The sequence below is a fragment of the Eleutherodactylus coqui genome, chromosome 12, assembly GCF_035609145.1.
Source record: "Eleutherodactylus coqui strain aEleCoq1 chromosome 12, aEleCoq1.hap1, whole genome shotgun sequence".
NCBI classification, from domain to species: domain Eukaryota; kingdom Metazoa; phylum Chordata; class Amphibia; order Anura; family Eleutherodactylidae; genus Eleutherodactylus; species Eleutherodactylus coqui.
The window spans coordinates 60,754,438-60,772,940 of NC_089848.1; the positions used below are offsets into that span (position 1 = coordinate 60,754,438).

At 44.4% G+C, this 18,503-nt stretch overlaps 1 protein-coding gene across 1 annotated transcript in view; it reads left to right on the top strand.

Moving 5' to 3' along the window:
- Positions 1 to 18,503, top strand: part of HIBADH (3-hydroxyisobutyrate dehydrogenase) — a 110,261-nt gene that overhangs the window by 7,212 nt on the left and 84,546 nt on the right. The window contains exons 3-4 of the mRNA XM_066584752.1: positions 9,762 to 9,871; positions 10,485 to 10,606. Of these exons, the coding sequence (XP_066440849.1) occupies positions 9,762 to 9,871; positions 10,485 to 10,606 (232 nt within the window). The remainder of the gene's footprint in view (positions 1 to 9,761; positions 9,872 to 10,484; positions 10,607 to 18,503) is intronic.

The following is an 18,503-nucleotide window of genomic DNA, read 5'->3' on the forward strand; positions in this document are numbered from 1 at the left end:
CTCAAACCTTGCTTACAGCAATAGATCATCTGTCAGTGCAGCGGCTGAGACCCGGACGGCAACTGATAAGTGAGTATTGTGCTGTTTTTGGTTTTTTCTATTTTTTTTAAATTTTTTTGCTTCCTTGGCATGCATACGCTTCTGAAACCGAGCTGAATCTGCAGTTAACGCAGCATTGAAAAAAACGCCTGTGTTTCTGCAAACGCCTGTGTGAGTGATGCTGCGATTTGCTGCGATTCTCCATGGTGAGCCTATCTGTCAGATAGGCTTATTGCAGAGAACCGTCGGCTATCTCCTGCTCCCGGGCGGCGGCTCCCACAGCGGAGATCTTCCGCGGGATTTCGTTACGCCCGTGGCAGCCTTAGGCTTCCATCGATGGGGAAAAATAAAATGTTATAGCCTTTGGAATGTAAAGATGCAAAAGCAAATTTTTTTTTTTTTTCTAAAACTGTTTTTTAGTCATGTCGCCCATTAACTAATGTAGAAAGTCTCCTTTTTCCCATTTGAGTTCCAATTTTTCACTGAAATAGCGCAGTAGTCTACGCTTTTCTTTTCTCCATAAATAAACAACCAAAGATCAAAGGGAACAAAGATAAAATGTCCTAAATGGAAACTCTTCACTCCCATTTGAAGTCACTGAATACTTAAATGAAAGTGTTCTTCACAGCATAGCTAAGCGGAAAACTCAAGCGTGGGTGTGAATGAGCCCGATTAATGACAAGGATTAGTTTATTTTTTCAGTGACAGAAAGCAGAGGATAGTTATAAACGGTACACATGCTGATTGGGTCACTGTTATTAGTGGGGTACCACAGGGGGCAGTACTGGGCCCTATTCTTTTTAATGTATTTATTAATGACCTGGTAGAAGGATTGTACAGTAAAATAGCAATATATACAGATAGACTGTTACTACCGGAGCCACCAATATAGGGGATCAGTATTACTTCCGGGGTCACCAATATAGGGGGTCAGTGTTGCTACCGGGGCCACCAATATAGGGGGTCAGTGTTGCTACCGGGGCCACCAATATAGGGGGTCAGTGTTGCTACCGGGGCCACCAATATAGGGGGTCAGTGTTGCTACCGGGGCCACCAATATAGGGGGTCAGTGTTGCTACCGGGGCCACCAATATAGGGGGTCAGTGTTGCTACCGGGGCCACCAATATAGGGGGTCAGTGTTGCTACCGGGGCCACCAATATAGGGGGTCAGTGTTGCTACCGGGGCCACCAATATAGGGGGTCAGTGTTGCTACCGGGGCCACCAATATAGGGGGTCAGTGTTGCTACCGGGGCCACTATTACTACACAGGGCGGATTTGTTGTAAAATTTATGGTAGCTGTAGCAGCAAAGTGGATGAGATTTTGAAAATCATCCACAGGGTGGGGAAACAATCTGCACAAAACCCGTGTGGACGCTGACATGAGGTGTGGAATTGAATTCCTCAGAATGTTAATTTTAAATATAATGTATATCGATAGCCCATCCAGAGCTCCAGCGTTACTCCATGTACTTTTTTAAGCGTCCCAGTCCTTTTTATAAAGATGGAGGTAAAAATAGTATGCTGTGATAAGCCACAGCCCTAGCCACCTTTGCTTTAAAAAGGGCTCCATGGCTGAAAAAATTTGGGAACCACTGGTCTAGAGGAAAGAAGATTTGTACACCGACATATAGGGGGGCTCTTTATTGTAAGAGCAGTGAGACTATTGAACTCTCTGCCTGAGAATGTGGTGATTGTAAACTCAATACCCTGTTTCCCCCAAAATAAGACAGTGTCTTATGTTAATTTTTGCTCCAAAAGATTTCACTTTTTACATGTATAGCTGCCTGGACACTATATAAATTTTATTTATTTTTTTAACTAACTAGGGCTTAATTTTGGAGTAGGGCTAATAGTTCAAGAATCCTCAAAAATCCCGAAAAAGCATTACGCATCCTCAAAAATCCAGAAAAATCATGCTAGGGTTCATTTTTGGGGTAGGTCTTATTTTCAGGGAAACGGGGTAAGAGGGGCTTGGATGCCTTTCTTGAGTGATACAATATTATATGCTATGCTTAATAACTTCAGAAGTGTTGGTGATCCGGGGAATATTCTGATTGCTAGATTGGAGTCGGGAAGGAATTTTTTTTTCCCCGTTTAAAAGGGGAAAATTGATTTCTATCTCATTGATTGTTTCTCTTTTGCCTTCCCCTGGATCAACATTGGGGGTAACAGATTGAACTACATGGACGTATGTCTTTTTCGGCCCTACATACTATGATACCATGAGTCAATTATGTTGCTGTTCTGCGGAAAATCCACAACAGATTAACCCCCTAACGACCACCCATATGCCTTTTTTTTTTATGCCGCTGCATCACAATCCCTGCTGTATAACCCTTTACTTGCCACGGTCAGTTTGACTGCAGCATGTATAGGACTGATGGAGGGGGCTCCTTACGTCGGCCATTGGATTTCCATGATGTGATTGTGGGGTCCTGACAGATCACTATGGCACCTGGAGAGTTGAAGGTGGCCTCTGGGTCTGCCAGCTACAGTGGCCTATCTGGCTCAGTCTCCAGCTGAGCTTTATAAGCCTTATAATGATGAAGTATTGTAAGACCGATCAAACGTGATGAAATTCAAGTCTCCTGTTGGACCAAAGTAAAAAAATAAGCTTAAAACCCCACCTTTTATCCCTCTTAGGTCGCCTGCAGATGGCCGGGTCAGATCCGGTGGCGAGAATTCTCGCAGCGGGATCCGACCCCAGCGCCTACAGAGAGCACCACGAACTCACCCACTCCCGCAGCTCCGGCTCTTTCATGTGTCGGGCAGCTGGCGCATGTGCAGAGCGGAGCCGGCGGCCGGGGAGTGACATTTATGCGAGCCCCGCACCGAAAAGAAATAGCGCATGCCGCAGTTTGTCTTCTGCGCGTGATTTCGCGCAGGCAAACCGCGGCCGTCTGCATAGGATTGCGTGTTGTAATGCAATCCTATGCAGGTGTGTACGGGCGGAAATTCTGCGGAGAATCCCGCCCGTCTGCAGGCGGCCTTAGTAAGGGAAAAAAACTGCAGAAATTTGTTGTTGCCGCATTCATAATGACCTAAGTAAAAAGTTAGCCGTTATTTAACCTGCACGGTGGAAGCTGAGAATTTTTACAAAATGCTCAGCGAAAATAGCTAATTTGGTTATCTCATCTTAAAAGAATAAGAGAGTAAACATTTGTATGGATGAAAAAATGATAGCATAAAAAAAATAAAGTTGAAGTAAAGTCCATGGTTATTGACACAGCCAGTAAGCATCTCACCTATAAGAAGCAGGAAAAACGACACTATTGGTTGTCCGAGCAAACCCTCAGAATAGCCGATAGAAGAAGAGCAGCAAAGGCGGACGGCAACAAAGAGGAAGTTGGGCAACTACGGTAAATGCAGATTTTCAGCGAGCAGCAAAAAAATAGACTGTAATAGGCCCTGCAAACAATTAGAAGCAGAAGCCATAAAAGGCCTTGGCCATGGTCTATTCTCATAGCTCAAGATGGCCCTAAAAACTCTCATGGTATGCAACTGCACAATAAAAGGCAAAAACGGGAAGGAACTGAATGACCAACAGAGTACCAAGGATAGGTGGAGGGAATACTCAGAGGAACTATATGCCTGCAACCACATACCTAGACCATTGCATGAGGGGGAGTCTGTGGAATTGGAGCCCTTCATCATGAAGTTAGAAGTCATTATGGCAATGAAACAACTAGCCAAAATAAAGCACCAGTCATAGATAACATACCGGCATAGCTATTGCTGCTAGTACCAGTGAGAACCATCACAGTGCTGTGCCAGGCAGTATGGGCATCCACCCAATGGACTGGAAAAGATCTGTCTTCATCTCTCTGGCAAAGAAAGGCAACTCCCAGAATTGCTCCAACTACCGAATACTAGAGATGAGCGAACACGTTCGGCCCCGCCCCTTTTTCGCCCGAACACCGAACTTTGCGAACACTTCAGTGTTCGGGCGAAAAAGTTCGGGGGCCGCCGTGGCAGCGCGGGGGGGTGCGGCGGGGAGTGGGGGGGAGAGGGAGAGGGAGAGAGAGAGGGCTCCCCCCTGTTCCCCGCTACTGCCGCCCGCGCCGCCGCGCATCTCCCCGCCCCCCGGCGGCACCCGGACACTTACGCGCGAACACTGCAGTGTTCGGCAAAGCCGGTGTCCGGGTGCGGATGTGTCCGTAACGGACACGTTCGCTCATCACTACCGAATACCCCTCATTCTGCATGCAAGATCCTTCTCAAAATTTTACAGGAAAGACTGAGATCAGTAGTTGAAGCAGCACTACCTGATGCATAGGCAGGATTCCAGCGAGGACGCGGCACCCCCGACCATACTGCAAATCTGCGATGGACCAAAAGAATATCTACATGTGCTTCATCGACTACATCAAAGCTTTTGACTGTGTTGACCATGACAAGCTATGGCAGGCCTTACAAGAGCTGGGCACGGTTAATAAAAGTTAGTTTATACCAATCAAGAAGTCACTGTGAGAACACAATATGGGGACACAGATAGTTTTGGGATCTGCAAAGGCGTCTGACAGGGCTGCATCCTCTCACCCTTCTTGTTTAACCTGTATGCGGAAGTCATCATATGGAAAATGAACCTAGACGAACTAGAAATCGGGGTGAAAATAGGTGGAAGAAACATCAACAATCTCCGTTATGCGGATGACACAACTCTGCTTGCAGAAACAGAAGCCGGTCTGATACAGCTGATATTAAAGCAAAGTAAAAAAAAATGGGCCTCTACCTGAATTTAAGGAAGATTAAAAATTATGCCAACTGCAGAAAATGTCCAAATTTAAATCAAAATCGACAATGAGGTCGTAGAATGCGTGCAAGACTTCATCTTCCTTGGTTCAAAAATTGGCCAGGCTGGAGAACCTATGCCAGAGATAAAACATATGAGAGCATTGGGGCAAGGCTAAACATGGCCAAAATGTGGAAAAGTTGGGATATCGGTATAGCAACTAAACGCAAGATAGTTCAAACCACTGTTTCCCCATAGCTGTGTATGGATGTGAAAGCTGGACTGCGAGGGAAATGGATAAAAGGAGGATTGAGGTGTTGGAGCTGTAGTGCTGGTGAAAGCTGCTGCGTATGCCCTGGATGGCGAGAGTGACTAACAGAGAAGTCCTGAATCGTATAAAACCCGATTTATCACTGGAGGGCAGATGATGAGACTCACGTAATGCAAGCAGAGTTGCCAGAAAAATCTTTAATGCTTGGACAGATCAGTGGTAAAAGAAGACCCGGCCGCCGAAGAACACGAAGGCTGATACTGTCAGAGCTGATACTGGCATGGATACCACACAACTGAAAGAAGCAGTGGAAAACCGAAAAACATGAAGGGAGCTCGCCTTTAGGGTCACCGAGGGTCGTGAACGACTAAACCACTAACAACAACAACATGTTAGATGTACTCCAAAATATAACGCATAATACGTACTGGAAAATGCAACCTGTTTCACAAAAAACAAGCCCTCATATGGATAGGTCTACAGAAAAGCTATGGCTCCAGGATTGCAATGATTGGGGGGGGAGAAAAATTAATTGGTCATTAAGACGCGAACAGGTTGTGATTTAGGCATGCTGTGTATCTGAAACTTTCTCATTGGTGGCAGCGAGGATCATCCTGATGGAAAAATCTAATCTCTGTTGACTCTTTAAACCGCCAGTAAAAAGACCTTTAGAATAACTTAAAACTTTTTAAAGTTTTTTTTTTTTATTTTTAGCTAAGTTTCTGTTGCCTTTTTTGTGCTATTTGGTTCAGACTAGATTGTTTTATGCCTTTGGCTTGTTCTACCGGTTTAAAATCAGGAAAGTCTTCAGTTTGTCCCACGAGCAGATTGATTGTATTAATATATAGGATAAATGGAAGAATAGAATCCAGGGACTGATGGGTATATTAAAAATATTCAGGCTTTTTTTTTTTTTAATATGAAGTTCCGGCGTTACATTAGTTTAGAATTGACACCTGTCCGTGTTTTAATGAGGTTTTGTAGGTTGATGACGTAAGTTATCACAAAAAATAGGTTCTAGAAATTTTACTGCTGGTCTCCACCTGCTTATTGGGGCCATCTGCCCTGTACGTCTGGAACGTCGTGGATGTATTCCAACAGACCTAATTAGCGAGTAAAGATCCCTCTCTTTCATGAGCATTTTGGTGGTAGACAGCAATGTTCCTTTTCAGTGGAAGCAGAAAGGAACTCCCCGCTGAGCTTTTGAAGGGTACTAGGCATTCTTGTTACTTTGGACCGTGACTTCCACACAGTTACTTACTTGGCATAAAAGTGTGAAGGCATTGCCATCCTTTTCCCCACAATAAAACGTTTTCCAGGACTCTCCTTTTACAAGTGCATACCTATTTTATGATGGAGTGCCCAGGTTTTTAACAAAAAGAACTGCTGCAAGGCTGTTAGACCATACCTGTGATTTTTATTTTTTTTATTTTTTAAATCTGAAAAAACCCACATTTATCGGTGTACATACATGTCGGATAATTATCTAAGTAGTAGGCAAATATAGATTAAACTAATTAATCCAATATTCTTGTAGGCAATGGTGTGCGGCCTGTGCATGAACAAGTCTTAAGCCGCATTTCTTAAGCCTCATTTACATGAAACGATTATTGCTCAAAATTGGCTGAAACAATGTCTTTTGAGCAATAATTGTTGCATGTAAATGCTACCATTGTTTGCTTTTCGTCCAAAAGATGATTTTTAGTTGAGTTTAAAATCCATTGTTCAGCCAGAGAGCTGATAGGAGGGACCGCACCCTGTGTGTCTCCACAGGAGTGCTGATAACATTGTATTCAGCTGCAGTCCCGCTGCAGAACAAAGGGGCTGTATGCAGGTAACAGACCACCTACTGTTATCTGCATACAGCTCAGACAGGCTCATTTACATGCAAATGAAGCTAATAAGTTACTAATGGGCAATAGTGCCCATTAGCAGCTTATGCAAAATGATCGTTCAAACTGTCAATCATCCTATTGTTTGAACGAATTTTGAGCGGTCATCTTTGTGTGTAAACGGGGCTTTAGAGGGTATTCCTATCTCAGCCCATAAAGGCCGAGATAATACCCCTTTTCTACGCCACTGGTAGGGTGGCAAGGAGTCCGGAAACACACAAGCAGGCTGTCTTCCCGCAAGCTATCCTATTTCCATAGCTCTCGTTCACTTCTATGCAAGTTATGGAAACTGCATTTAAGAAAAGCATAGTCAGATGTTTCCTAAGTCTAAGCCACCAAGTGCAACCCTGTTGGGGAAGGGAATGAGAGGGGTCATGCTGAGCTCTGGAGATCGGTGGTCCTACATCTATCAGAACTTGATGACATATCTGTTGGCTATGCTATAAAGATAAGAATACTCCTTTTAATAAGTCTACTACATTGTGTCTTGCCTTATAATATTGTGTCATACTTATATATATTTCGATGTAATAATAAACATGAGCCTCCGGGCACATTGGTGGAGATTCATGGATGGACCATTTGCGGTAGCCTATGGAATTCCCCCTGTGGGGCGGATTATTATCCTTTGCATTGTGCGGCAGGGCATTAAGCGAAGAAGAGCACTATGAGATGAAAACCTCAGTGTATAAACTGGAGGTACCGTTCGGGGCTAGAGCAGGATGTTGACTCCATATTATGGATCTATACACCACAAATCTGTGTTTTGCTCAGTGGGTTGTAGCTGCCGCCGATGGTGCTCTGTGCAGCAGGATGTACATCGCAGCCAGGACGCACACTCCCAATGTACTGCAGGGCGAGGCTCGGGGGATCGATTGGCAATAACCATAGATCATCTGCAAGAGATTCAGGACTAGAGTCGAATAGACTTGGCTGCACAGATTTGTGGTTGTCACCCGGTTGCTATGTAACTGATTGGGCACATACTGCCTCATATATCTTCAGAAACCTAGAAGACTCGATATTTACATTGGACACCATGATTATATGTGAGCGTTCATATGGGAAACCTAATTTTGTAGCCGTGTGAAACAGGCCTTATAGTCAACGGGTTCGGTTCAATCCTGAGACGGAGCTGTTCACCAATGGGGATTCCCCCTTCCTGCTCCCCGAACGGAGAAGGAAAGCAAAATCCCCTCATCGAAAGTGTGAAATCACCCTAAGATCTAGTTGTTAGACTTGGTGAACTTTTTGATCAAATTGTGTGATTCCACTTGCCATGACAAGGCATGTTTGCGTAACTCTTAACAACTATAAGGTGGTGTTGTGTTGGTGTCTTGTTCCCCAATAGATGAACTTGTGCAAGTTAATGTTGTAGTTTTTATGTATGCATGTTTTTGGCCTTTTTTCTTAATCTTCTAATCTCGTGCTGCCTCTTGGACTGGACAACCGCTGTCAATTTGCTCTAAAGTATTTGTTAAAGTGGTTTACCTGCTAAATGCCTTTGCCACCCATCCAGGGGATGGGTGATGAATGTCTTGTTCGTGGGGGTTTGATCACAGGGCCCCCAGGGATCACTAGAGCAGCACACCCCCAAATCCTCCTACAGAATGAAGATGTGCGCATATGTGTACATGGTTCCATTTACCATCTACAGACATAGCCGAGTGATGCGCACCATCTCCCTCAGTGCCATAGAAATGAATGGAGCTATAGACCCATTCATACTGCTGCTCCATTCGCTAGGGGGATTCAGGGTGTACTGTTATACTCTGGGACCCCCATGAATCACTATAACAGCATTATAATGTTGGATTATTTTAACCCATTTAAAACCAAGCACAGAAAATTTACAGTGCTTGGTCCTGGGCTTTAAACCCAGCGGAAAAGCGTCAAAGAAAAAAAACATGTGAGTGTCCCCCAAAGGTCTTATATGACGTCACGGGGGACATAGATGGTAAAAAAAAAAAATTACATAAATAAGTAAAACAAAATTACAGAATAACATAAAAATATATACATAAAAAAGAAAATAACCCAAAGCTAACGCCAACCTAAACTGTCGCCGTATGCACCCTGTAATCCGAAACCATACATATTCTATATCAAAAGGTCTGAAACAAAATGAGGAGCCCGTTTCTTTTCTTTATTTTAGCATAAATAGACTAATTTAAAAAAAACTTTTTTACCCCCCCCCCCCCCCCAATAAAACTTAAAAAAAAAACTGAAAAAAGTCAGTGAAAAAGATATTAAAAATATAGCCCTATATGTCACGGGGGAAAAAGAAACGCAGTACAAATAATTTTGGTAGCTGAAGGAAAAAAATGACATTTAACCCTTTGCAATCTAATTTTGGATTCAGGGTTTCCTAGAGGGCTTTCTCTTTCTGCCATTATACAATGACACCATCTGCTGGCTAGAGCCAGTACTGCATTATGTGGCAGGCTGGAGAGGCCCCCAACAACAGAGCGGCCAGTAATGTACAGCAAGAATACCTTGCCGGACGTCTTCCGACATCGGAGCTGTACAGCCTTCAATCAGAATGTCTTCAGACGTCAGACAGTGGATTGGAAAGGGTTAAAACCACCACATGGGTAAAATCACTAAAGTGTCTGGTCCTTTAAGGGGTTAAAGAGGGAAAATAGAGGTTTTGTCATGTAAGCATTCTGTTTTGCTACATGTATTCTGGTGATGTCTATTTATGAAAAGTAATGGCTACTAAGTCTTTTTTTTTGTTTTTTTTTTGTTACAAATGGCTTTTAATGTGAATCCAGACAAACGGGCAATGCAATAAATTCCCTTCTTCTTCTTCTCTCCTTGCTAGATTGTGGAGTCGCCCTCCGATGTGGCTGATAAGGCTGACCGCATTATTACTATGCTTCCATCAAGCTTGAATGCGATTGATGTCTACACAGGAGCAAATGGGATTTTGAAGTATGTCTTCCATAGCCGATTTGACTAATGTCCTTCAATGTAATTTATGTGCCGTTTCACAACATCTAAACCACTCAAATTCTGTATATACCAGCAATGCAAATATAAGCTGCTTGTTAGGTGTCAGTGCTAGCTGTCTTGTAATATCCAAATATATATTCAAAGTATTAGTTACCTACCCATAAACTGATTGCTGGGGTGTCATCGGTGCAGGTAGCGTTGTCAATATTGCAGCAGCCCAAGGTGGTGCTGCAGGCACATCTCCCATAGAAGTCAATAGGAGCTTTATCTGCAGTACTAACTCTTGCCACTGCAATACATACAGCGCTATCTACTTACAGGGCTGTCAGCATTGACAGCTCTCCCGGTGAACCGCTGATAGGTGGGGATCCCAAGCAGAGGATTCCCGCCGATGACCTATCCTGAGGATAGGTCATCGATCATAAAAGTCCCAGACAAACCCTTTAAACACAGGATGGAAACGTTCGAGCACTTGTGTTGTTGTGCAGCCCCACTGTTTTGTGAGGCATATGAAATGCTGGTTAGAGTGAGCTTGGATTTACAGTAAGTTATGCCAATCTCCTTTTTTAACAAACTTTTTACTTTTCTGTAGGAAAGTTAAAAAGGGCTCCTTACTGATTGACTCAAGCACCATTGACCCCGCAGTATCCAAAGAATTAGCGAAAGCAGTTGAAAAAATGGGAGCGGTGTTCATGGATGCACCCGTGTCGGGGGGTAAGTGTTTGTATAGTTTTATTTCTTAATAATCTGTACGTAACCATTTTTAGGAACGCTTTCCAACGTAGAGCGCTCTACACAGTGCTGTCGTTTCTTAGATGACGCCTTCATGCAGTTTTACATTAAGGAGGTTGCCTGCCGAAAAAAATGGAATTGAATTCTACTCACTATGTTGTAAAAAAAAAAACTGATGGAAAACGTACTGTTCTCATCTGATCTACCCGCTGCACCCATTCCTATGGTGCCGAAGCTACAACCATACTATACTTCCTGCTGAGGGGTGATGTCCTGGCGATGGGGCATGTGACTGCTGCAGCCAATCACCTTACTTGGATCAACCAGTAACTGGCTGCAGCGGTCACATGTTCCATTGCTCGGATGTCGCTGCTGCTGCAGAAAGAGCAGTGAGGGTTTGGGCACCATCAGAACCGGAGCAGCCGGGCATCAGGGGAGTTGAGTATGCTCTAGTACCCTGTTGTACCGCCTCTAGCTTGGATACAAGATGTAATACAGACGGGCATGGAGGCTCTAGTACCCTGTTGTACCGCCTCTAACTTGGATACAAGATGGTATATGGCTCCACATTTGTTGTAACTGAGCCTCTAGAATCTGCAAACTCATAGGTTGTCCAAATTGGTGTCCCAGATGGTCCCATACATGTTCTATTGGCGATAAATCTAGCGACAGGGAGGTGCGACAATCTTGTGGAGGCATTCTTTATCTTTGGGCATTCCCTTGGAACGTCTCGCCTATTTTCCATGGGGCCAGAAAAAACATTGTGCAGCGAGTGAGGTGCGCGCAAGTACAATGCGATGTGAATTTTTCCAATGAAAACAATGGTAAACGCTGATCCTCCACCAAACCAGACGATGGCTACTTCCCTAAAATGATGCTAGGCATTTGAAATAAGAGCCTGTATGTGGCCCCACTTAGAAATAGGATGTCCTGAATGTCATAAATACAAGTTTCCCTGAAAATAAGACCTACCCCTAAAATAACCCCTAGCATGATTTTTCAGAATTTTTGAGGATGCTTGAAATATCAGCCCTAATTACAGTTAATGAAAAGTTAATTTAAATAGTGTCCAGGTAGCTATACATGTAAGAAAGTAAAATCTTTTGGAGCAAAAATTAATATAAGACACTGTCTTATTTTCGGGGATACGGGGTAGTGTTCAACCTCCTCTGTGGCCGGTGTTAAAGAATATCTACAGTCAAACCTCTAGTTTTGTTGTTTTCTAGTTTAGCCAGTTTCACTGTTTTTTGTTTTTTTTTTTTTCAAGCCAGAATTTTGCCTCTAGTTTCATTGGCAGCCGCGGGCCCACGTGATCTCCTGCTCAGTCTCCTTCCCCTTCTCCAGCATCCCTGTGGGCGCCAGTAAAACAGTACTGCAGTGTAATTTAAGTGGTCATGTTTACCCAGATAACGCAATGATGTCACCTGCAGTCCTAAGTAACACCACAGATAACACACAGTGATAACGCTGAGGACAGATAATGATGTCACTTACAGTTCTATGTAACAGTGCAGATAACACAGTGATAACACTGAGGACAGATGATGTACTGTAGTAAAGCAGATGTCACCTGCAGTCCTATATAACAGCACAGAGAACACAGTGATAACGCTGAGGACAGATAATGACACCTGCAGTCCTCTGTAACAGCACAGAGAACACAGTGATAACACTGAGGACAGATGATGTAGTAGATGTGACCTGCATCCTATGTAACACCACAGATAGCACACAGTAACGTGTTCAATATCATGTTAAATGTTCACACAGAAAGACTGCTGTAAAGAATAAATGAAGAAGTGACATGTCACTTCTTGGCCGTGATCTCACACATAATCAGTAGATGTAGCCACATGTTTCCATTCACATATTTAAAGAAGCCTTTATAGTGCAGCTCTGGTTAATTTATAAAGATTGATGTATCTGAGCTTACGCTTTCTATATACCGGTACCTGTTTTAGTTGGTGTGACATTTATGGATTGTCTGCCATCTTGATTCCTTCTTCCCTAATGTTGCCTATATTTGCCATCTTACCTCTGGCTTTGCCGAGACCAACGGAATGGCATCTCCTCGCATTGCAGTTGCCTGATTTGGGACTTGCCTAATGGCAGTAAGTAATAGATCAGTGACATAACCCTGCTAGTCCTAGAGGGACCTTTTACGTGGACAGATTTACCATACCGAGTGTTGATCGGTGATGTAACCAGTCGACTGATGCCTGTTGGTTTTACATAGTCTCGCCCTATTCCTATGTGATGCAGCATCACACTGCTCTCCCCTGCCTCCTGCTTGTAATAGAGCAGTGTGACGCTGTATCTCATAAGCATACGCAGAAGTATAGACAGGCGTGTTAATTCACAGCAGCACACTGCTCCGTTATAGCCCGTGGAGCCAGGGGCGTAACTATAGAGGATGCAGGGGGTTGCGGTTGCACCCGGGCCCATGAGCCTTAGGGGGCCTATAGGACTCTCTTCTCCATATAGGGAGCCCAGTACTATGAATAAAGCATTATAGTTGGGGCCCTGTTACAGGTTTTGCATTGGGGCCCAGGAGCTTCAAGTTATGCCTCTGCGTGGAGCTATGCCAATTGTTCTTTTATGTGGACCAATGGTCTGCGCAAAAAAAAGCTTAGCGCGTGTCCTAATTCTGTGTATATGTCTGTTGTGAGCTGCACCCGAGCCTCTCGGGCACAACTCCTTCACATGGTAATTGGGCACCCGGCCCAAAATAGAGATCCTAATTTTAAAATGTCAAGCATTCTTAATATCAAAGAGAAAAAGGCGCAAAAAGAATGTCAGATCCTGTGTTCGGTAGCGGGGGTCTTGGATTTTTAAAGGGAACCCGTCGCACTGAAAATGCAGGTACTCATTTGGTATTGTCTTCTACAATGGGTAGTAGCTGTATACCCTAGATCTCCCAACAAAGTCAATATAATATGGAACGTAATCAAGGTAGAAAAGATATCCTAGTACAAGTACTGGGCACTGGAAAGAGGTAGTCGCATCTCAAACACAATTGATAGGAGTGTGTTTTATCCACTATGGTTTAACCCTTTCCAATCCACTGTCTGACGTCTGAAGACATTATGATTTAAGGCTGTACACCTCCGATGTTGGAAGACGTCCGTCGGGGTTCTCTTTCTGTATGTTGCCAGCCTCTCTGCTGTCAGAGCCTATCCAACGTGTCACCTCATGCAGTACTGGCTTTAGCCAGCATATAGCGCCATTGTATAACAGCAGAAAAAGGAGTAAGCCCCCCTAGGAAAACCAGGATACAAATTGGATTGGAAAGGGTTAATCCCCAAATAAGGATCCCATCCTAAAGGAACTCTTACATGGGACAACTGTTGTCACTTAACCATTGGCACAGCGGTCAGGCGCCTATCACTCCTGTGCTCTTCACTGAAGGGGGGCGGAGTACACCTGCGGTCTCTTCCAGCCTCCCACCTCCATTCAGAGTAAGCAGGTAGTTGTCTGTAGATGAATGACTGCCTTTTTACATGGACCGATGGTTGCTTGGTTTTAGGTGAGCTGAAAACCGGTCACTCTGACAAGCGAGCAATCTTCGCTCACTTGCCCTGTCGGTTTCCATGTTTACACAGGACCACAGTCTCCCATTATCACTCTTTTGAGCAATTACTTGGGCGACTGTCCGTATAGAAGTACCCAAAGTTAAATCCTACATCAGTGACTGAGCCAGGAGTATCTCTCCTTGGAGCCTATTGTTTTCTTAGTGCTTCCCTTATTATGTAACCTCTGTTCCTGTGTGCCTATCTATGAAGTAGAATTGCCCATGAGTTACCTTCCAGTGGGTTACATATTTAGTCAATGATCCTCTATCAATTTTCTAGCTCGTTAGGCAATTATAATGATGATAATGGGCACGTCTGCTATAGAACTCAATAAAGCTAACTGGCCTGGGTGAGAGTTGTACGTTGTAGGTCATGCTATAGAAGTCAAACGCTTCTCAATTGGGGTCTGGTTTGAAACTGATCCATGTGATTTGAAGCCGTCCTGTTGAAGCCTCCATGCTCAAGGGTGCAAATAAATAAATAAAACGAAATGTAAAAACCATGCTGCAATAGGTACCAATGGGCGTGTTGGTGTAAAAAAAAAAAAGTAGGTAGGGGACCACAATGTCCAGTGGGTCTCGTCAGATAATTTTCTACAAAATGCCTGAAGAGGCTTTCTTTTCAGAGCTTTTATCAGATACATACAACAGTGGCATGCACACGCACATGAAAGGGGTTAGGGTTAGAGATGAGCGAGTATACTCACTAAAGGCAATTGCTCGAGCGAGCATTGCCTTTAGCGAGTATCCCCCCCGCTCGAGACTGCAGGTTCGGGTGCCGGCGCAGGGGAGCGGTGAGTTGCGGCTGTCAGCAGGAGGGAGGAGGGAGCAGGGGGGAGAGAGGGAGAGAGAAAGATTCCCCCCCCCCCCCCCCCCGTTCCGCCCCACTCTCCCCCGCAGCTCCCTGCCCGCTGCCGGCACCCGAACCTGCAGTCTCGAGCAGGGGAGATACTCGCTAAAGGCAATGCTCATCTATAGTTGGGGTTGGACAACGTGTCTTCGAGTTCTGTGCCTCCTTTATCAAGTACGATTTCCTATTGTAATAGTACCTGATAAAGATGGCGTAGTACACAGAAACGCGTTGTACAGCCCCAACCCCTTTCATTTATCATTTCCACTGTTGTCTTTATTTAATTAAAAGTTGTCATGAGAAAGCCTCTTCAAGCATTTCTCTAAAGGATTATCTGCAAGGCAGACCTGGACATCTAAGGAGATCCACTGGATATTGTGGTCTCCACCGAAGTAAGTAGCCTGCTTTTTAGGCCAACATGGCTACCTGTACCTATTGCAGCGTGGGAATTGTTTTTACACTTCATTTGAGTTACTTTCACAACCAAGGTCCTGTACCCTGGGTTCTCCGAGGACGCTCTCCCTGGACTCCGGGACCAGTACACGTATTAGGTATATGCAGTAGTATCTTATTCGAAAGCACCCCTGGACAAGTGGTGTGCGAGCCTGTCATTTACACCGGACCCCCCCACCCCAGGTGAGTCCGACCCTTTATTTATTTCTCTCTCACCTTATTAAAGAACCAATGACTCTTTTTGGAGTGTGACCACATTTATTTCTGGGTGTGCTACAGAATAGAAGCAGGGTTACTTCAATGATCTCTTGCAGATATGAGATGGTACATCTCCCCATATAGCAGTAAAGTTGGGGTCAATGTTGTGTTCCTTCTTACAGCATGTTTCTTGCGTGTCAAAGGGAAAAAAATAGTTAAAATATTGGGGTTAGGCTACGAGCACAAATCTCACATGAGTTTTGTGCATTGCGAGACACACAAAACCCGTGCGACTATGAACTCTATTCTTTTGAAAGGAGTCATATTGATGAATAATGAGCGATGCTGTGAGGTAAAGAATTGCTGCATGTCCCATTTTTTTCAATGGGACAGTCAAACATGTTCAATGCTGTGCCACGTCCACGCAAGTGCGATGTGATGTTTCCCATTAAAATCAATGGGAGACTCTTGCCGATCCTCCGATGTGCGTGAACCAAAGCCCGGCAAATCACAATTTCAGAAGAGATGCAAGCCGTTTCTGTGGGTGGAACACTTTGTGACAAGTGTGATATCAGGCCAGGTTTCTTAGCCAGATAACGCGCTCGCCCGTGTGAATGTAGCCTTAGGCTGGTTTCACACGGCCGAGAAACTCGCGCAAATATGAACCCCGTTCTTTTTGAATGGAGTCGTATGCACAAGCGATGCGGTGCGGAAAAAAAAATTGTGGCATGCTCCATCTTTGTGCGTTCCTCGAAATGCATCGCCCATTGATTTTGATGGGACCTTGGAATGCATCGCATGGCTCTTGCATGCCATGCGATGTGAGGTTTCCCATTGAGATTAATAGGAAATGCTCCTGATTCGGTCTCGCACGCAATGATCGGAATTTCGCAGACGTGATGCTGTTTTGCCTGAAAATCACATCCACAAGTGAACCGCAGGTTGCCTAGCGCAATATCTCGACCTGATATCTCTCCCGCCCATGTGTAGGTAGCCTTAATACCCCCCCCCCCCCCCTCCCCCCAACACACCATGCCTATGTGCCACATACACTTCTTGTTTTCCTAATTTGTTTGAAAGCGTGTGTTAAAGCGCTGGAAAAGCAACCTCATCTAGAAATAATTAGCCATATTTTGAGGCCTAAACTGTGTGCTGTCGCTCAGCTCATTAAATCGGCCAACGGCCTAAGGAAAAATGAACTAGTAATTAGTTGTACAATCTGAATAAAACTTAAGGGGTAGACTTATGAAAACTCTCTAAAAGAGCGACTGTCTACGCTTCAAGAGCACCGTGTGGAATGAATGCTGAATTGGGGGTGCTATGGGCAACGCCGGCCGTTTTTTTCCTTAGACGGGTTCCTAAATCTCCTCTAGCGGTGAGGTTTGGGGCTGTAATTATGCATGTTTTAGAGTTCCATCCATCTTTATATTGGGTCATATTGCTGCTCTTCCAATGTTTTTGTGTACACTTAAATGGAGGATAGGTTTCCCTTTTCCCAACTACTGTAGCCCTGTTTAACTATTAAAATACTATTAACCCTTTCCAATCCACTGTCTGACATCTTCTTACATTCTGATTGAAGCTTGTACAGCTCCAATGTCAGATGTCCGACAGGGTATTCTTACCGTCTATTACCAGCCACTCTGCTATCGGAGCCTCTCTGGCGCACACATACTGGCTTTAGCCAGCAGATGGCAACGTTATATAACAGCAAAAAGAGAGCCTTTTAGGAAGCCCTGAATCCAAAATTGGGTTGGAAGGGGTTAAAGCTCTTCTCATACCTCGTGGATTCCAGTGCTGGTTCTGTCCTGATTCCAATCTTGTATACAATAAATTTTAATAAAAGACTATGGAGGGATGGAACCTGGACAGGACCATAGGGGGAGTGTATGAGACAAAGGCCTCCTTAGTTTCTTTCTCATAAGTTTCCCTCCTTGTCAGTCTTTTAAGCCGGATAGAAAAGGGTCGTCCTCTGCGCTCTTCTATCCCATTTAAAAGGCTGGCATCCAACTATGTCAAACGAAGACCAAAGAGGTCGATGCCTCGTATTCTCCCCTATGGTTCCATCCTGGCTTCTGTTCCTATGCAGTTTTCTGTATAGAATAAAAGAAACCAGGATGGAATTAGTGCTGGAGAAGAGAAATGAGGTGTGAAAAGAGCCTAAGGGGTGTGTTAAAAAACAAAAAAGTTTGACTGCACAATCCCATGGGATATTTGTCTATTCTAATCTCCACCATGATTTCCCCCCCCCCCCCCCCATTGATCATTTATAGCACTAAAGTAGACCTGGCATCACTTTAAAACTCAAAACGTAATTAGCGTTTTATATCACATCCAGAGCGATGTATTCTATATTAAGCCATTAGTAATTTGGTGTCATGGACTTTAATGCAGGTTGATGTTTACTGGAGTCCTGGAGCTACATGAACAATGTAATTCTACCCAAGATAATGACCAGCACTGTGTGTATGGGACGCGGCCGGTGTATGGGACGCTGCAGTGACTGATGACAAGCACTGTGTGTATGGGACGCGGCCGGTGTATGGGACGCGGCAGTGACTGATGACGTCACTGCTGGCTGCACCACGCTGGATTTCATCATCAGACTTGGATTAGTTTTGGCTGTATATCTTTTAGGATGCCTTCACACTGGTACGATAATCGTGCGAGATTTGTACTTTGAGACACACAAATATGAACCCCATTCTTTTGAATGGGTTCATTCCCATTAGTGATGTTTTCCTGCAGGGCACCACGATGTGACTCTATACAGGAAACACATCACAGCATGTCCTATCTAGCTGTGA